A 25,179-nucleotide genomic window follows, 5' to 3' on the forward strand; every position below is an offset into this window, starting at 1 on the left:
AACGGAATCGAACATAAAACGAAAGCAACTAGAAAGAAAGAATTGAGAATAGACTATTGTAAAACCCTATAATTAAAATAAAAGCAAATTATAGAATTTGAAATTGGTACTTAGTAGAATCAATTCAAATCCATTTTTGTCCATAAAAAATCATAATGTTCCGTACAGCATCTGACCGGTCGGACAAAAACACGTGAGCGTTAGCGCGGATCACAACGTGGGACAGTCCAGCCGTGAACCTGCTCTACACCTGCTTTAATTAAATCTGTGCTGAATGATTTTAAGGTAGCATTCAGCGCAGGTTTAAGCAGGTGTAGCGTAGGTTCAAGGCCAGACTGTCCCGCGCTGCATCTGCCAGAACCCGCTTAAAAAACAATTACTATGCATATATTTCATGAAAATGTTTAACTAATTGACTAATGGTAATTACTTTGAATGTCAATCAGACGAAGGAAACAAACTAAATTTCTACCGATAATCCTGACTTCTCAGGTCTAGTGAACGCAGAGCTAACCATGAATTCATCAAATTTTTTCGAAAGTTAAGGTACTATTATTTAATTGTAAAAAATTTAAAATTCGCAAACTTAGCCGCATATATATCCCCTGTGTTAATATTTTTTTTGATCAGTTTGTCTCATTATTAACACAGTTTTTTTAGGATATCATGTACAATGCTACTAGCGAAATAATTGATCAAACCTAGATTCTTTATCGTGCGTAGGTTTGATCAGACGTCCTTGAAGCATAATTTCATACATGTAAATGCTTGACTCCGCAGAAAAATTTAATCCCTCTTTGATTTTATAAATGTAAGTATAACCTATGAACAGCTAGAGTTTTTACTTGGGACTTAGTAGTCGAAAAGAATCAAGTCTCAAACTTGAGTCGTAAGTCTCTCAAGGCCTTCACACGGGAAGGCACTAGCATGACAATGACTTTGAAGAGAGAGATCTTAAGAGTACCTTTAGATAATTTGCAAGTTGAAGTGAAAATAGTCACCGACAAGTCACCTTATTCCGTCACAACTCGCCTAAATCATGGTCTGCAGGCTCGACCAACAAAGGAAGCGAAAAGCCAGCTGATAAATCTATTCATGACCCTTTTTACTAGTGTTGTCCGTGAGGGAAAGATGCCGCAAGTAACGCCGATATTTGAGAATTTTACAGAGATTAAAGGTGACCCTAAAGGCCTAAACGATCAAGCGGGTCTGAAGCTCGCGTCAATCGATTGACGCGCGCTTCAATCAACATCATTCGGGCCTTCAATCTTTTGATCAAAACCTTCGTCTCAACGTATTCGGAAATGGGATTTGCAAACACTTGCTGCTCGTCGCTCGTGATTGTTTTTTTTTTTTTTGAGCTTGATAGTTAGCAATGGTTTCAAATACGGATTTGCCCTTCTTCTCAGGCTTTTCCTAAAATTGGTTGCCTTCTAGCGAAAAAATAGAACAGAAAAAACGACGGTGGCCAAAAGTAGTGTATAAAGATAGAAATCGTTTTCTCATGAACATTTATGGCATTTTCCGCGGGATAAGCAACCAGAGGACTATAGGAATGTTTTGCGAGTGAACATATAGAAAGCTTTTATTATCAGCTGGAGTTAGTACAGCCCGACATCGAGGAGAATGATACAGATATGCGTGAGGCGATTCCTGCAAGCGAGACATCAACTATCACGCTGAGGTACCCAGGTACATGTAGTATCTGGAATGAGTAAGTAGATCAAATTTAACTGCGCCATCGCTGCTCAGACTATTGAGTCTATCATAATGTAAACTTTCTCAGCAATAACGAAGGCAGTAAAGGAAAACAAGGAATTGCGCTGCAACTTCTCCACGCGACAAAATTTTTTCTCGCTTCGAATCACCGACATGTGGAACAGCCTCCCCGATGACATCGTTGGAGCTCCAAGTATGAACGCGTTCAAGAACAGACTAGATAAAGCTATGGAAAAATATATGTTCAGATTTGAAATGCCTAGCTCCTTATCGAACCCGGTGGAAGTCTAGTAGCTATTTCAAACTATCGCCAGTCATGAAAAGATCCGATCAAATGATACGAGTTTAGATCTATGAACAAGGCACGAAAAGGAAAAGAATAGCGACAGGCCACATCAGGCCTACATTTTCAGCGCCGACATCATTATGTTATGTTATGTTAAGACAAACAAATGACCTCCCTGTTAAGAGTAACCGGGAAGTTCACATTCAACGGTTCTGCACGCCATGGTGCAGGGAAATGTTTGCAGGAAATACCTCTAAACGATCAATCATCTCCTTCAACCGCTTGAATCATTAAAATTTTCTACTAATCACCACCAAGTCAAACGGGTTCCTACACGGTCAATCGGGCTCGAGTCAATCGTTTAACGCAAATTATTTATTGGTCAAGCCGCTTGATCGTCTTGATCGTTTAGTGACACCTTAAAATTCATTTACAGTCATATTAAGTCGCTCTGCTGGTTGTGAAGTTTCAGAGTGAGTTGACCTCCAATTGATGGGTCGTTTAGGCGTAGATTTTTGCGTTCGATTCCAGCTTAATTCCTGCGACAGTTCTGGTCAAAATCAGCGTGGTTGCTGGGCGGTTAAGTGGCCCGTAAGCTAAAAAGGGCACTAGCACTACGAAGTAGCACTACGCACTACAAGCCGTTGTGCGACATGGAACACTACGGTTGGCATGCTAAATAGGGCACTAGCACTATGAAGTAGCGCTACGCACTACAAGCCATAGTGCGGCATGGAACACTACGGTTGGCATGCTAAATAGGGCACTAGCACTATGAAGTAGCACTACGCACTGCAAGCCATAGTGCGGCATGGAACACTACGGCTGGTATGCTAAATTGGGCCAAAAGCATAACGCGCACTACAAAAATCTGAAGTGTCCTTCACACCGCACTTCACGACGACACTACGGGGGACGCAGTATAGACCCCTGAATAGCCTTTGCCCATAATTCAATATCTATTCCTTTCCGCTCGTAATCACGCTAGAGGGCATATTAGCCTGTGTGATTAAGTGCCTAAAGCCATAGGTGCCATTTCCCTTCCTGGAAATGAATCAATCAGCTAGATAACATCAAGCCGCCGAAGCAAAAGCCGTGGGCAAATAGCCAAAATGTTGCGTGCTTGCATTAAACACAGCCTGGGAGTCTTCGCTCAAGACATCGTCAAGAAATATGCTTAGTACCCAACTACCACTTACTGTATTCTTCTACTGAGATGGTAACCTTGAAAGAAGTAGGCAATCCAGTCAAGTCTTAGGAACGCTTTCATATTGGAGAATTTCAACACTAATAGCTGTCTCCCCGTTTAATCGAATAGAAAATTTCAAGTTTTTATCATGTAAACTCCAAACGTTAGAGGAAAGGATAAAAGAGCAAGTTTTAATTAAAAATTTCTTGATTAAAGTTAGATTTGTCACATTTATTAGCGTCTGCAGAATCAGTGCTTGACGGAGGAAATTCGAACGTGCTGAATGCAAGTCCTATATTATGTAAATATTGCGTTCAAAACTGGGTGACTAAGTCATCGTGCCAATTCCCGCAAGGATGAAACTTCCTTCGTTGATTACACGCTAAAAACGTTGAATTCTATTGTCAGCAACTAATGTAGAAATGATGTAGCATAAATCTTACTGCTATGCTGAAGTAATAGGTTTCACCATAACATAACATAACATAATGATGTCGGCGCTGAAATGTAGGCCTGATGTGGCCTGTCGCAGATTCTTTTCCTTTTCGTGCCTTGTTCATAGATCTAAACTCGTGTCATTTGACCGGATATTTTCATGACTGGCGATAGTTTGAAGTAGCTACTAGACTTCCACCGGGTTCGATAAGGAGCTAGGCATTTCAAATCTGAACATATATTTTTCCATAACTTTACCTAGTCTGTTCTTGAACGCGTTCATACTTGGAGCTCCAACGATGTCATCGGGGAGGCTGTTCCACATGTCGGTGATTCGAAGCGAGAAGAAATTTTGTCGCGTGGAGAAGATGCAGCGCAATTTTTTTAGCTTATAGCCGTGGCCCCTGGACAGCATTAAACCGCAGCTGCCACGTATCAGCCCAGTTAACTATGCTGTCAAGATCATCTTGCAATTGCGCTTTATTTGACACATTCTTCACTGTAATTTGACACATTCTTCACCATGTAAGAAATATCAATTGCAATTGACATTATGCGAGTTTCCTTATAGTTACAATATAAGAGGATGCTACATTTAAGTCAAACTAAATCCTTTGCTTATTGTCACTATAACGTGAGTATTACCATTGCCAGTTCCAGTAAACGCAACATGAAATACAAATGTAGTACGTGGGAAATGACGAATGAAAAGCTCCCTCGATAATACGAGGGATATTTTGTAACTTTCGTGGCTGGCATATGGAATGGCCATCTTACATAACCAAGTGCCATTACACTGCCTTCAATGTGGTTCATATAAATGACGGTACATTATTCAACCAATTGTCAAAACGATCAGCTAAAAAACACAACTTTGATCAATTTTGATGGCACGCACAGGTTGGTAATGGCAAATTTCTGGTGCATTAATGCCATTCATAGTTCTAACCACGGGAAGGTATAAAACATTCGTACGATACCACATTCGGATCAGTTAGGTTCAATCCGCATCATTATTCATGACCCTAAATTCTACTTAGATGATAAAACATTGGGAATATAAAAGAAGAGCCAGCTTCTTGGAGCACTGGAAGTTGGTTCTCACAAGGTACATATTGGCCGGTAAAGCCCTATGTCGCCGCACAGTCTCATACGCAGCATAGGCACCGCCTTCACGGCTACTGAGATGTGCGTCAAAAAGTTGGCGCAGTCGCACACTAAAATGTAGCGCAGGATGCCGTTTCTTGGGGAGGATTTGTGTAAAGTGAAGCGTCGCAACTCCAAGTCTTGGGTCAGGCTTCGGTAGAGAGTCTTAGCCCCTGGAAATAAATGCTGTTTAAGATCGGTCACATTGTTGCACTGATTTCTGCAATTGACACTTGACTATCAAGTTCTAAATTCAGAAGAAATAATTTCAGTTTAGAGTGAAGAAATTATGAGATATGGCGATACTATTTTTGTTAATATGTCATTCTACGGACACACATTGTACATGATTGATCAGTGCCGCTACACGGTATCCACCAAACACATATTATAAATGATTGTTCAATGCCGCTGCATAGTTTTCTACAGAGATGCTGTACATGACTGTTCGGTGCCGCGACACGGTAGTTGCCAAAAATTTTGTATGGGATGGATCATTACTTCTATTATTTGTCATTTATGGAAAATGTGGTGATGCTACTGTTACTAAGATTTTAATTTAAGTTATGAAATTCAAGATAAGCCTCGTTGCACTGCACCCAATACCTGTCCATGTGAGCCAGTTGCGTTCGAACTTTTGGCCGTCATCGCCCTCGAAGACCCGGTACACGGTGATGATGTAACCTGTGGACGCGCTGTTCGCCCTCCTAGACAACTTCTCTGCAGGCGTAATGCAAGTTACACGAATTAAATACTCAATTTATCACACGAGTAGAATGCACTAGCGTTTAATGCTAGTTACACGGATTAAATACTTCATTTTTAACACGGGTAGCAAGCATGATATACATGAGTATCACGTGCAACGTTAATATTCGAGTGAAATGCTGGTGGTTCGTTAAGATCTGACAAAACTTGAACATTGCACTAGTGTAAAAGAGCCCATCCAGGCATATGACGATAAAACAACGTTGATTACGAACCGATTTCGTCGAAATAACGTTGAATCGACGTTATTTCAACGTCAAGTGCCCGGCGGGAGCATGACCAACCTAGAGGTGGACGGGCAAGCGTGACGACCTCGTCGTACACGTCGAAGAAGTGGTCGCAGGTGTAGCCGGTCCTCGTGGGGTCCAGGAACTCGAGTGTGTGTTGCCGCACCTTCTTGATGACGCTCGTAGCGTCGCACGCTCGCACGTCTACAATCCACACGATCATGAACGAGAACTCGACTGCAGGAGGACATAAACAGGCTGCAGTTAAGGAAGATTTTGTTCATTATATTTATCTTTAAGTGGATTAAATTAAATGGAAAATAAGGAGGAAATAGCAAGGCTTCGCTTAAGAGTCAGGTGGAGCGGTCGCTGAACGCCGCATCGAGCCCACACGGCCTCACGGGGTTAAAATTTCTCGGGCCAGGCTCTGCCTTCTAACGGCTGGCTGCACATTCCCCTCCTCTACTCCCCCTCCTCTACATTTTTAATCAGCGAGCGTCATACTACTAATTTTTCTACGAAATTGTACTCTTTTATCAAATTGGTTGTTTTCTTACTAATAACCTTATCTTAACAACATTTTCATATTATTGAAGATGCATGGAAACATGCATTGTTAGTTTAGACCCTTTAAAAGACTCCGCAGCTTCAGACAAGGGCTTTGAAAGCTGATCGAAAGGAACTGCGAAGAGAAGAGGGAGGGAAGAAGGAATGTTTACCTTGAACGACAAAAGATTTATTGCCATATAGGGTAGGCTGCGCCTACACCCGGTACGACAATGAGTCAGGTCTTGCTTAAATCTACGGAATTTTCACTCACCACTAATAATGTCGACTAATATCTAATGCTAAAAGAATGATTCAGAAATGCTTTGTGTAGAGATCAATGAAGAATAAATAGTTAAATTAACTTGTGTCGCGAAAATGTTAGAAAATGTTGTCGCGCTGGAAAAAGTCGCTCATTTAACGATCTTCATATGGTTTAAAATTTTTGTTCGTGATAAAAGTGATAATACATAGTTTACATAATATATCTTACTGTCCTTTAATTGGAAATAATTAGCCAGATCGCCATTCCAAATTTCAGACTTGTATCTTATTTAGGAGGAGAGTTATTGGTTGCCTTTATTGTTAAGAACCCTCGTAGGGATTAACGCGCCTGGCGGCCGCTCCACCGGCCTCTTAAGGACCTGATTGAAAGCCGTGTGAAGTCTGAGAGCGAGGTTTTCGCGACCATCGTGTAAAATCCTTGATCTGCCCGAAGCTCGGCCAGTCGCTACCCTCGAGCTTGTACTCTTTGTAATATGATACCCTACCCAGCCCCTTTCTTGCGGCAACTGGTCGCTTTCAGGTGGCCGAGGAATGGCCAACGGTCGGCTATAACTAATTGGACTAGGCCGACCACTGGCCACGTATGTATTATTATTCGCCTCTCATTGAGTTCCCGACACCATGCCGCCCGTCGTGAACTGACAGTCGAGTAATTTACGAAGCCCTCTTTCCCCTCAAACTTTCTCACAACGCCTCTATTTGAGCAGCTAGTATGCGGGATTTTCCCCGCGTATCAGCAGGCTCGATCATAACTATTTTTTGAGAAAGAATATTTACAACAAGGAGCTGATCAAGGAATGCCGAGTATACCATTCAATGGAAAATAAAAATTGCAACCCTTTTACATCTCGAAAAAAGTAAAAAAGTGGCAGACTTGATGAAAAAAACCTCAAACCCAAAACTTGGTCGAGAAAACCTCGCTCTCAGACTTCGCTCGGCTTTCAATCAGGGCCTTAAGGGATATTTTACTCAGTGACATTATTAGATCACTCGCTTAAATGGAAAATACTTCAGAAATGATGCATGTAAGAGGTTTTGCTAAGTACGATGACACTATACAAACAAACTTCAGAAGAAGCTTGTTTGAAGGTATAATCGATCGTATTAACACTATTGACAACACTATCGATCTCTGCAAAGTAAGACAATGTTAATGCTAAGGTCACACATCTAAAATAAAACCAAGGGGCACGATGCCAAAAAGGGAAGCGAAACCTCGCTGAGTCGCACACGAAACTTGGCGCTGAGAAGAGAGTTAATTAACGCACCAATTCGCACGCACGTGGCCGCTCGAGCGTGTTACGACGCACAGCTGCTCGGTTGTTCGAGGAAGGATTATAAAAATACGTGACTTAACCTAGCGATGAAGCGTGACTTATCCGAGCGATACAGCGGGTCTTTAACCGAGCGATACAGCGTGATTTATCCGAGCGATATAGCGGGGCTTAATCGAGCGATACACCGTGACTTATCAGAGCGATGCAGCGTGTCATAACCGAGCGATACAGCGTGACTTATCCGAGCGATACAGCGGGGCTTAACCAAGCGATACAGCGTAACTTATCCGAGCGATGCAGCGTGATTTAACCGAGCGATACAGCGTGTCATAACCGAGCGATACAGCGGGGCTTATCCGAACGATACAGCGTGTCATATCCGAGCGATACAGCGGGGCTTAAGTGAGCGATGCAGCGCGTGGAATATAGGCGCGCGATGAGAAGAGATGACGTATGAATTACCTTTAGCCATAGAAGGGAAGATTCCCTCAGACAAAGAACACTAAACTTGACAGGCGAGATCGAATTTATAACGAGCGTGCAACAGGACAGCGAAACAATGAACATAATGGGCAAATCAAAGGAAACACAGGAGCAAGTAATTTGAGACGTGTTAATAGCTCGTTTGATTGACGAGACGATATAAGGAGAGAGGTTGCAAGTTCCAGAGAAATATTCTTTAAAATATAAACCAGCACAAATTATGCTAAAAATATTAGTTAAATAAGAGTGGAGATCAAGTGTTAAAGAATTCTAGACTGCAGAGGTATAAGGAGCTACTAAAAAGAGAAATCATACTATAGAGTGCTTGAAAACACCGTTCGAGATCGAACAAAATCACTGAGAAACGTTACTACAATGAAAATTAAATTTTGTAATATGCAAAGGAGATTAAATGACAGGAATAGTGACAAATTTATAACGAAATAAATATGGTCATAACACAGATGAAGTTCGATGAGAAATAATAGAAAAAATAGAGATAAAAGGATTCCTTTTTTAATTTAATGCAACCCGATGAAAAAAAACAGTCCCAGGACAGATCAAAACGCAAATAACAAATGAAACCGTCAAGACCTTGAGCTCATGGGACTCACAAACCGTAAGACTAGCTCAAGGTTTCTTCTTGTCAACACAAGACGCGGTGACACCGTCGACGCTTTGTTTACGTCGCGTGTCGCTTTCAGCTACAGCAGACATGTTAGCAATTTAGGACAGGGTTACCCGATGGTCTTTTCATGGGATAAATTCCGCGATTTAGTTTTAAGTTCTGACTTGCGTTGGTCGGCAAAAAATTATTAAGGCGGTACATCCATATTGTATTGAACAAAGTAAAAAAAAATAAAATTAAACCTTTGTACCGTAACTTACAAATTAGTATGAAATATTAAATTTTTGGCACTTTCGGCCTTTTTTGTCCGCGGATTTGATCGTTTTTAAGCCATCTGGCAATCTGTGAAAACATGCTGATGAGCGCGATTTCCTACTCACTAGAAAATCTCTGATCCATTGTAATACAATTCCCCTATTCACAGAAATTTCACTTTACGCAACATTCGGTGTTCCGCTCATGCGGAACACTGTCAATTTTTTTGGCAAAATCGAGGTACTGCATCCACTGGCTCCCCGTCTGCCAGCAGGCATTGCATAAGTATCAGTGGTGACTTTTTTAGCTGCAATTTGCAAATGAAAGTACACCAACATCGTCTGAGCGTTTATTTGGGTATTCTAACGAATTGATGACAACGTCGTGACACCTCCCAATACGGCTTAGGTTACGGTGAATGCGCTTATTGTTGTAAAAAATTAGATGCGATTATTGTTGCTATGGTTGAGTTGTTGTATTTCATAAAGCATTTCATTTAGGCTATTTTACCATGATAAGTTAATTGATCACGTTAGTTTATGTGTGTCGTTGTGAAATATTACAGAATTAATTGACGATTTAATAGTACTTCAAAACTTTCTGTGGTTTATACTAGTGTAATTTACCTGGTGATACTCGACTATTATATTTCGAGATTTGAACCTTTATTATTAGAAGGATGCATAGTGAACACAACAACTTAATTTTAGTATTTCTCATCAGTTATAGTTTGAAGCATCGCATGTCTCTCGAGACCAACCTCTGCCGTCCTCGCACTCCTTCTCGAGGTTCATGAGCACCATGCCCTGTAGTTGCGGACACGACACTGCCACGGCCGCTGTCTTGAAGGCCTGATGTTTTATAAAGTAATTCAGAGTTTCTTGTCTGGGACATGCGTTGATTAACATTCAAAGCTTATATTGACTATACGACAGACAGATGCTTGAATGAAGTTAAAACCTATTCAATTTCATGGCATAATTGTTTTAGATCTCAATACCGAGAGTATTTATCTTTAATTATTAGGTCATACGACGAGGTTTTAGTTAAATGACTGTGAATGACGTTCAGCCAATAAATTTATTGAATCTCTCGTACCAATTTTAAGAAATTCCTCAGTTTAATCGCTTACTTAGCTGCATTTAGAATGAAATAGTCCTAGAAAGTTGTCTAGTTCTAAAAAGTCATCTGGTTCTAGGTAGATAGTTGTCTAGTTCTAGAACGTTTTTTGTTCTGGAAACTTTTTTACTTCATGAAACTTTTTTAGTTCCAGAAAGTTGTCGAATTTCAGAACGTAGTCTGACTGTAGTTTAGTTTGAAAAACTACAGTATAAACTGTATCAATAATACCTTACTGACGCACTCCTTCTGGTGCTTGTGTGGCTCGAAGAGTGGGGACTTCATGGAGGGGAGGAGGGGCTGGCAGGGCGTCATGAGGTGGTAGACGAGCTTCAGGTGCGGATCCGCAGTCTCCAGCATGCGGACGCGGCCAGACTCACCGAAACTTGGAATCTAAGACGTGCAAGGCAAATAATGTTATGATTTTTTACAGCCCAATTGATGACTCAAGCGTCACTTGATAACGTTGAACTTGACCATCCTTACAATAATCTATGAAATTGTGACTAATTCGAAATTGGCACCTTTTTCAAGGACCCAAATTATCAACAACCAACTCGCATACGGATTAATAAAGGAACATGTTTTAATACGTTACGTTGTTCTGATCCATCAGCACTCTAACGACAATTGAGTGCACGTGACTAAATAAAGAAACACAAATTCTGTAATCCCAGCAGTACTTGGGATGTAATACGTTGGGTTTTTACGTGTTAACAGAAGTGAACTCACCAACGAAGCTCTAACAACTTACGGGATGGCCAGCGGACGAGACTTAATTATGTCAGAAAGGTTCATTGCCAAGCGAACCAAATCTGGTAATACTTTTGCTGATTGTATCAGCAAAAAAAATTGCCTAAATGTATAACATTCTTATTACTCTGTTTGAACAAATCGTCCTTAACCTAAAATTAAATTCCGAATGTTTTTGTTTATGGGGTGATAACAAGCGTGAAATGATTGAATAGAAATTTACATTAAAAAATATAAAACTGTTATACAAATTTCGACTGCGTTAAAAACTCACAGGATGGCCAGCGGGGAAGAACCTGCTCATCCTGCCGACGGGTATCATGAAGCAGTCCTGCTTGAGGGTGTGTAGGGTGACATGCTCATTCTGTTCCAAAATTTAGCGTCTTTCGACAAGTGGCCGTTCGACCGAGGGCTGGTTCGACCCACGGCCTAGATACGGACGGCTTGAAGTGTTGAAGGCTACGTTCCGGAAGGCAGGCATCATGATGGTCCATTACATCCAGGGCAGTGGTGGTCTTCGGCAGGCGACCAACAACATTTAAGAAAGGTTCATTGTCAAGCGAACCAGATCTGTTACTATTTTTGCTGATAGTATCAGCAATGAAAATTTTCCTCTATGTATAACATTCTTATTACTCTGCTTGTACAACTCGTCCTTAACCTAAAAGTAATTTCAGAATGTTTTCGTTTATAGAGTGCTAACCAGCGTGAAACGATTGGATAGAAATTTAAATTTTGAAAAAATATATAACCAGCGTGGAATTATTGAATAGGAATTTACATTAAAAAAATATAAAACTGCTATACAAACTTCGACTTTGTTAAAAACTCACAGGATGGCCGGCGGGGAAGAACCTGCTCATCCTGCCGACGGGTATCATGAAGCAGTCCTGCTTGAGGGTGTGTAGGGTGACATGCTCATTGACCTGAGGGGCGTTAGTGTGGGGCGCCGTGAGCTGTAGCTGCTGGGGCTGTCGGGGCAACATCGGGTCTGGCATGGGAATTCCCGCACACGTGCTGAGTGTAACCTGCACATACATGAGGGGTTCTAAACCATTCGTGCAGCAGAACCCTCTCTGCACACAGAGCCACTGCGCCTCAGAACCATCTGTGCACACAAAGCCATCTGGGGACTCAGTACAATCTTAGCACAAAGAACCATCTGTGCACACAGAACCATCTGTGCACACAGAACCATCTGTGCACACAGAACCATCTGTGCACACAGAACCAGTCGTGCCCACAGAAACATCGATTCACACCTTTCTAATAAGTTTTCAACGAATTCTCTGGTCACTAATCGCACGCGTAGAAAACAGAACCATCTCTGCACACATAACCAGCGGTGTACACAGAACCATCTGCATGTGTTCGCAGAAGTGAATCCTGCACTTGGATGTGCATTTTGATAAAAAGTTCTAAACTATTTTTCATTACCTTCAAGGGATCCCTTACTTGTCGTTAGGGATTTTAATAAAAGGTCGTCGCTCGCATAAATTATACGAGTATCACTGGTAGAGTATTAAGGGTTAAAAGGTTGCGCATATCTAAGTTCGAACGCGTTTCAAGATTTTTTAATCAATGGAAGGAGGAGTCTTTTTCCAGAGCTATAGTTATTTCCGGGACATGAATTTACGAGTTACGCCAAATGCACAAATGAAGAACGATTATTAAAGTACGATTGAGGTAGAAAATTCAATGACGCTGGCTTGTGCAACTTCCACCAGACAAGGCAATAGGAACTGTTCACGATGTCTGGGACGGTTTGTTTCACATCCTAAAATAAATTATTTCAGAAGTAATTACAACAGTCATGCATTCATTTACATAAATTTACAACTTATTTCGATGCATTTTTCATTTAATTTCATTAATTCAAAAAACCGAACAATTAAAATGGTACATGTTAGACTATTTTGGAAAAGTATAATAAAATATACGACAATAACGAGCAAAACTTACCTTGCTGCTGCTAGGCCGCCTGTCCTCCTTGCTGATGAGCGGTTTCCTGGACCTGCCGAAGAAGGAAAACGTCACGCCGGACCCGCCTGTCCCTCCGCTGGTCTTACGGGCAGCGGCTCCGCTGGGGTCGAGACGTGAGTAAGACATGTCGAGCATGAGGTGCGTACGTAGGGGGAACTGACTTGAACACACGTCGCACTCGCATGACTCAGAGTGGCCTGATGACGGGTAAAGTTAGGCTTTATTATTTGTAAAATATTTCTAATTTGCATCACATATGCAGGATTTTTGGTAAAAATATTGAATAGTCCAGCTTTAAATATGGGTAAAGTATTTCTCTTTAATTGCACCGCATACGCATTGCTTTGAACATTGCCCAATACTTAAAGCTGTGAATATTCTGCGATGTGAAGATTCGGTGAAAGGCTTACGGCCTAACAAACGCTGAAATCGCTGGTATTATTATTATTATTATTATTACTGTTATTATTATTATTTAAACACTGGTTAAATATAATATTCCATTAACATCGCAGTTGCATGACTCGGCTTGAAATTTAGCCTGTTAGAAAGGTCTGCAAGATATCTTCATATTATTACCATCTTACTAGCACGACTCACTATGATCTCTATCAATGTAAGCTGTATTAATCAAAGATATTAATCAGATTATGTACATGATACCTTTGAATAACGTTTTTTAACGCAAATCGTGAACATATCATTAATAAATCTATATCAAGCTTGAATATCTCAGATTGATCTGTTATTCAAGAGTCATAGTATAGTATAGTACCTATAGTATAGTATAGTATAGTATCGTCGGCATTAAAGAATAGGCCTAGATAGGCCTGTCGCCGATTCTTGTACTTTTCTTGACTAGACTGGCCTTTTGATCAGATCTTTTCAACGGACGGTAGATTTAAAATCGCTTCTAGAAATTTGTAAAATATTTCTAATTTGCATCACATATGCAGGATTTTTGGTAAAAATATTGAATAGTCCAGCTTTAAATATGGGTAAAGTATTTCTCTTCAATTGCATCGCATTCGCATTGCTTTGAACATTGGTAAACAATTGTTAATAAATTAAATGATTTGGAGAGAAATATTTTAAGATTTAGCAGGGTGGCCCAATACTTAAAGCTGTGAATATTCTGTGATGCGAAGATTCGGTGATAGGCCTACGGCCTAACAAACGCTGAAATCGCTGTTTTTATTATAATTATTATTATTTTTTTTATTTTTATTATTTTCTGAACCCTGGGTAAATATTATAATCAATTGACATCGCAGTTGCATGAGTCAGCTTGAAATTTAGCCTGTTAAAACGTTTAGCAAGATATTTTCATATTATTGCCATCTTACTAGCACGACTCACCTTGATCTCTATCAATGTAAGCTGCATGAATCAAAGATATTATTCAGATTATCTACATGATACATTGATACCTTTGAATAAAATTTTCTACGTAAATCGTGAACATATCATTAATAAATCGATATCAACCTTGAATATCTCCGATTGATCTGTTATTCAAGAGTCATTGTTAATATGATAATAAAATACCGTTACATTTGGATTTCCGTCAGCGCATAGTGTATACAACACTCGTGATTGTAACAGAGTTCGTTTTAAAACATCCAACGAATTAAATCTCACTCAAACTTCAAAACCAGCCGCTGTTTCAAGTCACGCTAGATGCTTCGTTCTTCAGTACTAATTACGGTGAAAAAGCACCGACTGCTGTCAAGGTTTGCGAGCAGTGGCCTCAGCTGCATGGCGATGAAAAAAAAATAAAATCTCAAGAAAATGATCTACAGACTCGGATAAAAATAATTGTAAGCCTTCAACAGCCCATATTTTTCGACTAACGGAACGCATTAAGCACCAAGTTCAACTAAAATTTATTAAGATCTCAAATAGCTGCATAAAAAATTGAAAACGTTATTCATCAATTAATCAAATAGCTTATGTTCGATATACAAGAAAATATTTTGAATAGAAACTGAACCAAAGATACCATAAAGATACCATTTTGAACCATAAATTAAAAATTATGTAAAATTGAACAATGTATAGTTCGAGAACTCAAACAATCTGCTAGGCAAATACAATTTATACTACTTAGAATATACATAAAAAACGTACCTGCCGCGTTAGCTCCTCTGCCAGTAGATTTTTTGGCAGGAAGTTTTTTCTTCTTGTATCCTGAAGAATACGAGGAGGTTGTCTTCTCCTCGCCGCCGAGGTTTTTGTAGTAAAGGAAATTCATGATGATGATTGTGACCTCAGCTCCCTAGGAACTCCTACACTAGTTCTTAGACGCAATTTACTGTATAAAAATATTCCATGAATTTCACGGGAGTGCACACGGAAGATTACACGGAAAAGTTATCAAAATTTCATCGAAAACTCACTCAATGGGCAAAAATTAGAACATGAGGAGTGCGACCCTAGCAAGTTATAGGGAACTTCACAGTGGACACTGTTTTTTTTTATGTGATTCACTGTACAAAAATATTTAACGAATTTCACGGGAATGCGAGCCGAATATTGCACCGCAAAGTTATCAAAATTTCATAGAAAACTCGCTCATGTATGAAGAATAAAGTCCATGTTTGAGCATTGTTGTATACTGAAATTTACAATTTTTGGCGACCTGTAACAATACCTCTAGGTAGTTATCGATTTTCGGCAGCAATTTCCTCGTAAAATAATTACACCAAATTTTATCGCAGTTCAAGTTTAAACATCGTCAAAATTCAACACCCACTTTTCATCATAGTTTGAGCAAGTACGTCGTCAAAATTTAATATTAATTTCTTCCAATCAAGATTTCCATAACTATATCTCGCATGTCAAATAATCACTGCTCGTAACGATATATTATCACCGTTCGTTATGCATTAAAAATCATCGGTCTGCAAGTTATCTTTCTAGGAAGGGACAGACTTTGACAGCAGTGCTGCTGGTCGTACCGTAAGACTTCTGTGTATGCGACTGTCCTCGAGCGCCTGTTGCAGCGTTGTCGTGTAAAACACGCACTTGGCTACTGCAGCGCGCTGCGGCTATAAATAATACAGTCCCAGGTCTCGATTGTCGCGATTTAAGCTACGAATTTCTTTACTTAAACACCTCAGGACAGTCTCAGGTCTTTATTTAAGCTACGAGTTGCTTTACTTAAATACCATGACAGTCCTAGGTCTCGATTGTCACGATTTAAAGCTACGGTTTGCATTACTTACACACCTCAGAACGGCTCCTGGGTCTCATCTAGGACGACGTTCTTGTTTTTATCTAAGAGTACTGTTAAGCTAGTGTTTCAAATTACCTATCTAAATGCTAAAGTCTTAGTTTGCGCAGATGATATCACACATCCCTTAGGCTCTTACATTCCTTTTTGGCGCCGCTGGTGAAGGTCCACAAATTTCACGGAAAAAGTATCGTGAGTTTCACGGTAGAATACCATGGGAAAGTGGTAACAAAAAACAGCAGAAAAATTGTAAGAAGTTAACGTTAAAATTTCGAGTAGAGAGTAAATTATGTCTGCTTCTGTAATACTGAGGTAGGAATAATGTTCGGATCAATTGTCTGCACATAAACTAATATGAACGATAATACTGACACGTTTGCAAGCATAGTAAAAACACGAAGATATTCATGAAGTTCCTTATAATAATCCAATAAATATCTATAATTTACACGCAAAGCTGAAACGTTCTCGATTGCCTCGAGTTATGAAGGTGCGAAACTGACGTCTAAATATCCGCAAAGACATGGCAATTTTAACGCAAATGGAAATTAAATATTTTGGAACGAACAAGGTTGAGAATTTAGAATACCTCACATCAGCGACATGATGGTGAAAAGGTAATCATGAAATCCGAGCTTTGTGAAAGGGTCAGCTCATTATGATCATCTGCGTGAAGTTTATCATGAATTTCGTGCGTCACGACGTGTCAACTCATCAGAAAAGAGAAATACCACAGTAATAATTCATAACTACTTGCTACTTTCAATTAAGAAAGCTCACGTTTAGATCCTGGCTAAAATTTATTAGGATGTCACTGAAGAATGCAGGTAAGTTAAAGAAAATCATGAAAAATACCTTTATTTATAACTTAAGAAGACATGTCAATGGCGGCTGGATTATTCAAGTAACAATACTACCATATTGAGAATTTCCATCAAGCTAGGAACGAAAATTTCTTCATTTAAAGAACTTCACATTGATTAAAGAAAGGATTAAATCGGTAAAGGGTGAAAAAGCGGGTAAAAAATTATCCAAAGATTGTTCTTAGTCATTGAGAAAAACCCCGACAAACTTCGCTCGTCTTATCAAAATTTAATCAAGATGAAGACCAGCAGATGCAAAGAAAGCTCATCAAGCAGAGAAAAGCTACCTTAGATATTTGATGGCAAGATGATCAAACACTAGTTTCCCAAAACCTAAGAAATTTTTTGTAGACCAATAGTAGGTACCCATCACAACTACGTTCATCGGTTTATGTAACTTTAAGGGTCCGAGTTTGGATTTCTAACAGTGAATCAGGTGGTGAAACTTAATATATAGCAGATTTCAATGAATATATAACCGTGATTATCCTTAATCATTCAGGTGTAGCCAGGTCTTAATCATTCCGAGGGTGCCATAAAACTTCACTTCTTCTCCTCAGTTCCTGCAACAAACATGAAATTAAAAAAAAAATGAAAAATTTCGTACTTTAACTTAGGGATTTTATCGCTAATTTATTTCCAAGCTGAGAAAACACGCTGAGTGAATTGACAATATCTTTATCGTAAATGTTTCAATTATAAGCTATATCTTCATTTTCACAATGTAACGAATGCTAGTATAATAAATGCAGGAAAGCCAAATTTATGCGCAAGAGATTAGGACCTAAGTACAGTGAAGAAACGATCGAAGGATCTCGCCCGTTTCAATATTTAAAAAGCGAATTTACTTTGATTTTTTTTCGCTATTAAATTCATGGTTAACTTTCAATTCAAACGAGCGAAAAAGGCGGGTAATAGAGTGCACTGGAATAAAATTCTCAAATAATGTTCATTCTCATCCATAAAATATTTTGTAAAATTAATAACTAAAATTACCATTAAAAAGAATTTAATAAATTGTTTGAAAATTCAGGCAGAGGCATGAAAACTTACGAGTCAACAAAGCTTCAGTAACTCAAACAATTTTTGATGTATAACTGTAATAAAATTGTTTAAATAAACGCTGAAGTTAAAACCACAAGTGACATGAATAATTTCATGACCACACAAATTCAAAGGATTGTTAAGAGGTTTGAACTTCACATCAATACTATAACTAATAAATGAACAGGATCATCACAAGCAAAATGTGCCAGAAACTCGGCTTCTTCTATTTTCGACAGCACCATAACATTTATTGTTATGAGAAGATAAACCTATTTCTAGAGCCATAAAAGCTAAATGATACATTAATTAGAAGGACTTTTGGAACGTTGCTGCTCACCTCTCCCGTCACAGGCGACAATTTTGAGACGGTCTACTTGTATGAAGTCTTGCACTTCCCGGAACTCCACGTCTGACATGAAGAAGGTCCACACATTGTCGCAAAATCGGTAGGTGTTCAGTTTGTCTGTCTGGAAGGATAATTTCGTTATTTCTTTTGCATGGAACCGTTAATATTTAATTTTTTCCCCCATTTTTGGTTTAAATATGTTGGAAAATAGGTACAATCTTGTTTAAATCCAGTTTGCCGATTTAATTATTTGTTGCATCATATTTGTTACCATTATTATGAGATTTTAAACTTGAATAGATAGAACTTGATAGTTGAATTTTCTAGCTACAGATACACTTCTTTGCTTCATTACTTTTGCATTCAATGATCCAAATTGCTTGTTAAAAATAAGAAAAGTGATCTTCCTTACATTTGTTTTTTAGCATGGGAAAAATGTACAATTATGTTATGATTATGTCCCAAATGATGTCCTGTTCTACAAACTCACTCCTAAATATTAAGCTACTTCCGAATGTGCAAATCGACTGGGCCTACAAGGGCTCCAAAATTTTGTTCTCATGTTTCCACTGTAAGAGTGTCTATTTCTAGGGTAGCCACAATTGAAAGAAATTTTGACCTGATCTTGTCTTCAAGATAAAAATAATTACCTCCTCCAGATTGACCTTATTGTATCAAGGTCTTGTACAAGAATGATATTAAATAACCATTAAATAAATAATTACATATATGAGCTACCTTGAAGCCGATTCTAGAGCGAACTTTGGTGGCCAGAGCAGTGCTGATGGAACGATCAAATTGCAGTAGAACTTTCAATGCCAAATCTGTTGGTATTTGCTGGAACTGAAAGTAAAAAAATATAATTACTAGGTAGTGATAAAAATCATAGTCCTTGATGAACAATTCTAGGAGTACATTTTTCATTCTAAAGAAAAAATTTACAACAGAATAATGAAACACTCCAGGTAGAGTTTACATAAAAAAAACTAAGATACAAGAACAATTAAATTTTTAGCACCATAATTGCTATACCTAGGTACTTCCCATTGTAAGTTTGCAATAGGTACCTATATATTATACTGTATTTCCATGTCAGGAAAAGGGGGCAAAACATGATATTAAACAAATAGACAAAGTAGGATTATTGAAAAAACTGACCCTGCAAGCCAAGTTAAATACATGAATGATCCTTATCAGTCTCTATCAGTTAAATCTTAAAATATCAAGTGAAATGACAACACACTACTTATGCTTTATGATAATGCTACTTTAAAAAGCAGTAGAAATTAAATTACCTGAATAAATTCATCAAGTGTTTCCTGTAAAGTGCTGCCAAGGGTTGTATTGCGATACAATTGGTAGGCATCCATCTTGAAGTCTGGAAGTCACTTCTAAAAGCTGAGACAAAATATATGAAATTAGAATATTGATATTTGAATTTGGTACAACTGAAGTTTTATCACTTGTGAAAAAATATTGCTGCAAAATTACAATGTATAGTCAAATGGAAATGGGGTATCAAAAGTGTGTTATGAAACCGCCAAGTTGCCATGCATTCAAGTAAATAAATAAAGCCTAGGGATTCTTTTATATTTCTTCATATGAGCTGGGAATATAAATTTAAAAACCTTGATTTTGCAATAGGCACAAGATACAATTATTGTAATTTTTATGTTACATTCTTTGATGCTGTAGGCTAGTGATGGTTAATATAATCAAAATCAGCCAGTTACTGAAGATTATTCAAACTACGGTCATGCAAGGGGTTATTAGTATATGAACAAATTCAGGATAAAAGGGTGATATCAAAATTTCATAAGATAAGATACTCACAGCAGTGGTTGGGACCCTAATTTAAAATGGAGAAACAATCAATCAAGAATGAATACAAGAATAAAAGACAGTTTACTCTAGTCTGAAAATACAAAATGACAATGCATTTACAAGTTGATAATAGGTACTTAATATTGAAAAAGCAAGGTTTTCATATGACCTTGTTCTCAGTGAATTTGAATTTCAAGACTGTACCATTAGATTGCTAAAGCTTTATTGTCACATAAAAAGAGCATCTGCAAGCACAGAGAAATTCCCTCACCATTCATTCGATTTATCTACCATACCAAGTCACAAATTACATACGGTATATAGGTACCGTACCTACCACAAATAGAGTGAATTTTGGAATAATATTGTTGTGACAATTTTTTGGAGATAATTCAATTAACCATAATCGAAAACAATGAGTAATTTACAAAAATTCATTGATGCCAACAAAAGTGCTTAACTTACTCATCGATAGGATAAGTAGAAGTGTGGTTAATTTCGATTATAAGATTTGTAGCAGACAGACAAACAAGAAGTGAAGTTAAAGAGAAGTGTTGTAAAAAGAGCATCTGCAAGCACAGAGAAGTTCCCTCACCATTCATTCGATTTATCTTCCATACCAAGTCACAAATTACATATAGTATAGGTACCTACCACAACTAGAGTGAATTTTGGATAATATTGTTGTGGCAGTTTTTTGAGATAATTTAATTAACCAATATCGAAAAAAATGAGTAATCTACAAAAATTCATTGATGCCAACAAAAGTGCTTAACGTACTCCATTTGCCATGAACAAAGTATTATAGTGTTCAAGTTCTAGCAATTTGGTAACAATGAAATTGGCAAGCCATTGAAATGGCTTTTAGCTGCATAGGATGCTGAGTGCAACTAGAAGTGGGACCAAAACATCTTGGATGAATAATTGAACATTAACCCTTTACCGCCAAATCGGACTTTCAAGTCGCCTTTAAAAAAAGAACACCAGTTTTCTAATAATTTCATGTTTTCTTTCATTTTTGCAAAAAATTCACACAAACAAAAAAAGTCTTACTTATTTTTAGCGCATTTTCTCATTTATGGAGAAAATGCACTATTGTGCTCGCCATGTCCATCTGTCTGTCCGTCCATCCGTGACCTCAAGTCTTCATCAACGAGAAAATGCGCTCTCTGTCACTCACTGCAGTGAGTACGGAGTTACATTTTTTACATATGTGTACCAAGTTTCACAGTTATCTGTCTGTAAACAACTGAAATAAAATTTCTAATTTCCAATGGCAATTTCCAATTTCCTGTGGAAATTTTATTTTTAGTTACTTACAGACAGATCACTTTGAAACTTGGTACACATATGTGATAAATCAAAGACTTTAAAAAAAGATAAATCTAAGACTTTTTGTTTGTGTGAATTAAAAAAAAATGAAAGAGAATGCAAAATTCTTAGAAAACAGCCAAAAAGGGGGTATATAGGTACTGTAGAAATCCATCTCCTAGGATTTTCAAGCTACAACATCAAGACGCATATCATTCAATGCGTAAGGACCATATCTATTGATTGGTCCTTGCTGTTTTTTGAAATTCTAATTTTTGAGGGTGGGGTGGGCATTTTTTTTAAAACATTGTGATTACCCCCCCCCCCACCCTTTTGAATTTCCCCCCTTTTTTCAAAATATTTTTAAAACTATAACAAAATTGAAAAAAGCTACAACCAATCTCTAGAGCTTTTATTTGCAAATCGAATGATATATCTCACATTGCTGCAGCTTAAAAACTCTAGGAGGAGATAGGTTTGCAGTGACAATAAGTGTGAATGTTCAGTAGAGCGCGGCAAAGTCCCGAACGCATCAAAATAGGCATTCAAGGTGGCATGGATACAAGACTAGATGTTACTGTTCCAATTCAGTCAAGGATGGTGGGAACAACTGCATGAGCACCATCCCACACGACAGCAGCCGGGTAACTAAAGATTAGCGTCTTCAGGTTGTCTTTATGTGCCCGGCCAGTGATTTTTAAATGTGAAAAAATTACCCCACCCCTAACCCTTTCGCGAACTGTCATCAAGGCATAAATCAATGTACAGAGCTGATTTTGGTACTGTTGGATAGGTCAGAATGTCAGCTTTATATATAAGTCAAGACTAAAAACTGGAAAAGTGAAATTTGCGATTTTTGACCCAGGAATTTGGGTGGTAAAGGGTTAAGTGGCATCACCATCAGATTGTAAAGGATCTAGAAGTTAAAAAAATTATATCTTCCTACAATTCAGATATCAGAGATAATTTTCTATTTTATCTATTAATATTCAAACATTCTCTGGATATAATTTCTGTATATATATTCTAATGCAAGATTCAGGTATTGACAATTATTATTATGAATTTGTTTGGCCTTTTCATTTCTGACATCTATGGAAGTAATTTAGAGCACATGACTTGATACATCACTTGATTTTTATTTTAATTAATGATATCATATGGGAAAGCCTTAGGTACAAAGTACCAGTAGTATCTTTCCTCCATAAATATTCATCAACTCTACTAATGAAAAAATATTTATAAAATTGAGTGTGCAATTAATGTGTATTTGGAAATGCATGTATGTTCAAGATTGGTGGGAGCTGAATTTTTGTGATGATACAAACATACTGTATCCATGTGCCTTGTGACCATCAGCCATGCAGGTACCTATATTATTAATAACTTATGATTAGTGACATTCAATTCTGGCAGCTGCAGCCCACTCTGCACAGCCTTCTTGCAATTAAGCAGTTTCGAGATAGTCCTGTGCAGTCCATCAATTTCAGAAGGCCCATTTTGCATGGGAAAAATTTTTCAAAAACCTGCATCATTCTGACTGTGGTCTGTGTTTGCAAGGCAAATGCAGAGTGCAGATTGTACATCATTTGCTTATCAGGCTTGCCAAGCTCCCGCATTTCCACATTGCTATGCTGCCATGTTTGTTGCAAACTCTTGCCTTAGCTTACTCTTTCATTCCTACACGTTTGGATGTTTTGGTGGCAATGGAGAAAGAATGAGCAAAGCAGAAAGGATTAAGCTATTGTCAAAAAGCAGTGTGTGCAGATTTTGTTAGCCTGCCTCCTGTTTCACATGGTGATTTACTGAATTATTTGGTGTTTGATGTCAGCCAATACACCTTGAAAGAATTTGGATCAGAATTTGTCTACTTGTTTCTGAAATCTTGTGGCTCCAACATGACAATTTTTAATACAATTGGAATCTTGAGACCTGATTTTGCACTTTTGTTAACAATTAGGTAAGAGGTAATTTATCTGGCAGAAATCTTGCGGTTCCAGAAATGCCGGGAAAGTTCTAGTCATGGCCCTAAAGGTAGATGTTGTCAACACTTGATTCAAGGCATACAAGATGCTTGAAGCTTACAAGCAATGTGTGGGTTTATGGGTGCTGGAGATGGAGACCCACAAACCAGCCAACTGCAACACACTGTCATTGCTGCCAAGGTGAAAGTGAGGATAATAGATCATGACAATGTAATCTGATCTGAAAATATTATTATTTTTTATTTTTACTAATGCAGCATATCAAGTGGCCTGGGTGCAGAGTTTGCAAGATGCATTGCCAAGATATGGATTTTTAGCCCAAATGTTGCCAGCCATTTTCAAGATGTGTCGTGGCTCATGGGGTAATTTTTAATAAGACAAATGCTGCTACCAACTTTGATAGTATATTCCTTACTCTCCATGCACTGCAACACTTGCGCTCATCGCAACTGATTTCCGGACAAGCTCCACTGCATCCTGATCCATCCAACGCATCAGAAACCTTACTGTGTGTGCTTGCAGTCTTTCAGATTTTCAGCTATTTTCAAAATAGTTAGCCAAAGACTGGCAAATGTCTAAAATGCAATAATTTCAATCCAAATGTGTCAGCAGGATTGTCTGAAGGCATACATTTTGCTGCTGATGTGTTGCCAAGGATCTTGCAATATTCATCAATTTTCTGCACCCTAGTCTAGTGGCAAGTAGCATATTTTGCCAACGGAAAATATATAGTATTGTGTATCATAAATATTCACAGCTGGTAATATGATACATATATCAGCATGATGTGTAAACTGTAAACTGATACAATATTCACTACATTCAAGTCAGGTAAATTGAAGAAATGCATTCCATTGTCCAGTTTTCTGTTTAGTTGTGAGAATGACTAGTGCATCCAAAAATGGCACAGTAGTGACTAGAGTCCCATCTTGACATCTTCAAAAACTTCAAAAAGGATGTCATCCTTTTGAGGCTGCTTGGCAACTCAGACATAGTTGAATCTAATATTTTTATGGGTGTCATATATTTTTCAGATTTGTTAGGCTGTCAGCCTGTAGCCAATTCTTAACATTGCAGAACATTCACAGCATTTTGCAGTTCTGTCTAGAACTTGCATCTCACTGATAAAATTCTGCTGTGCTCAACTGCCTGGGCTTCTTGCCGATTCAGACCAGAAATTGCCATACAGATTACAGAGCTGGGATCAAACCCAAGCCTCTCTGCTCCAATCCTGGTAAGCCTACTCTGAACTTTAACCACAGACCACTGGGCTTTAACCACCACTTCTGAACTTAGAAGAAGCATTTGAACAGTATTCATATATTTTTACTAATTTTAAAATGTAATTAAAGATTTAGTAAAGTAAGGCCAATTGATTTAGTATAGTCAAATGGGGTAAGACAGGATCACAGGCTTCATGGGGTAAGAAAGGACCAGCCCATGGCATGCATTCTAATTTCACTGAATTT

At 38.3% G+C, this 25,179-nt stretch overlaps 2 protein-coding genes across 3 annotated transcripts; both read right to left on the reverse strand.

Moving 5' to 3' along the window:
* Positions 1 to 4,058: 4,058 nt before the first annotated feature.
* On the reverse strand, positions 4,059 to 16,076 carry LOC108664903. 2 transcript variants are annotated; one of them, XM_018151601.2, is made up of 9 exons: positions 15,230 to 16,076; positions 13,079 to 13,296; positions 12,007 to 12,144; positions 11,391 to 11,447; positions 10,595 to 10,756; positions 10,005 to 10,095; positions 5,828 to 6,007; positions 5,382 to 5,495; positions 4,059 to 4,948 (listed from the first exon to the last, which is right to left on the reverse strand). In XM_018151601.2, exons 1-9 carry the CDS (start codon positions 15,351 to 15,353, stop codon positions 4,731 to 4,733), a joined length of 1,302 nt encoding a protein of 433 aa, XP_018007090.1. In that variant the 5' UTR covers positions 15,354 to 16,076; the 3' UTR covers positions 4,059 to 4,730. The 2 variants fall into 2 exon arrangements, with proteins under 2 accessions (XP_018007090.1, XP_018007089.1); XM_018151600.2 differs by lacking the exon at positions 11,391 to 11,447 and having other exon boundaries at positions 11,950 to 12,144.
* A 1,102-nt stretch (positions 16,077 to 17,178) lies between these two features.
* On the reverse strand, positions 17,179 to 20,677 carry LOC108664897 (transcription initiation factor IIA subunit 2). The gene is made up of 5 exons (XM_018151590.1): positions 20,424 to 20,677; positions 19,886 to 19,988; positions 19,329 to 19,433; positions 18,582 to 18,711; positions 17,179 to 17,760 (listed from the first exon to the last, which is right to left on the reverse strand). Exons 2-5 carry the CDS (start codon positions 19,958 to 19,960, stop codon positions 17,741 to 17,743), a joined length of 330 nt encoding a protein of 109 aa, XP_018007079.1. The 5' UTR covers positions 19,961 to 19,988; positions 20,424 to 20,677; the 3' UTR covers positions 17,179 to 17,740.
* Between the last annotated feature and the right edge of the window lie 4,502 nt (positions 20,678 to 25,179).

This window comes from Hyalella azteca, unplaced genomic scaffold (assembly GCF_000764305.2).
Source record: "Hyalella azteca isolate HAZT.00-mixed unplaced genomic scaffold, Hazt_2.0.2 contig17509, whole genome shotgun sequence".
Classification (NCBI taxonomy): Eukaryota; Metazoa; Arthropoda; class Malacostraca; order Amphipoda; family Hyalellidae; genus Hyalella; species Hyalella azteca.

Bases quoted from the DNA above. Each gene is read 5' to 3' on its own strand.
- LOC108664897 (XM_018151590.1), bottom strand. From the start codon at position 19,960: ATGGATGCCTACCAATTGTATCGCAATACAACCCTTGGCAGCACTTTA. The intron at 18,712-19,328 runs GTAGCTCATATA...TTATCCTTCCAG, and splicing joins GCTCTAGAATCGGCTTCAAG to ACAGACAAACTGAACACCTA. The intron at 17,761-18,581 runs GTGAGCAGCAAC...TGTTTGTTGCAG, and splicing joins TGTCGCCTGTGACGGGAGAG to GAACTGAGGAGAAGAAGTGA.
- LOC108664903 (XM_018151601.2), bottom strand. From the start codon at position 15,353: ATGAATTTCCTTTACTACAAAAACCTCGGCGGCGAGGAGAAGACAACC. The intron at 13,297-15,229 runs GTACGTTTTTTA...ACCCGTCATCAG, and splicing joins CAGAGGAGCTAACGCGGCAG to GCCACTCTGAGTCATGCGAG. The intron at 11,448-12,006 runs GACTGCTTCATG...ACCCTCAAGCAG, and splicing joins CCCTACACACCCTCAAGCAG to GACTGCTTCATGATACCCGT.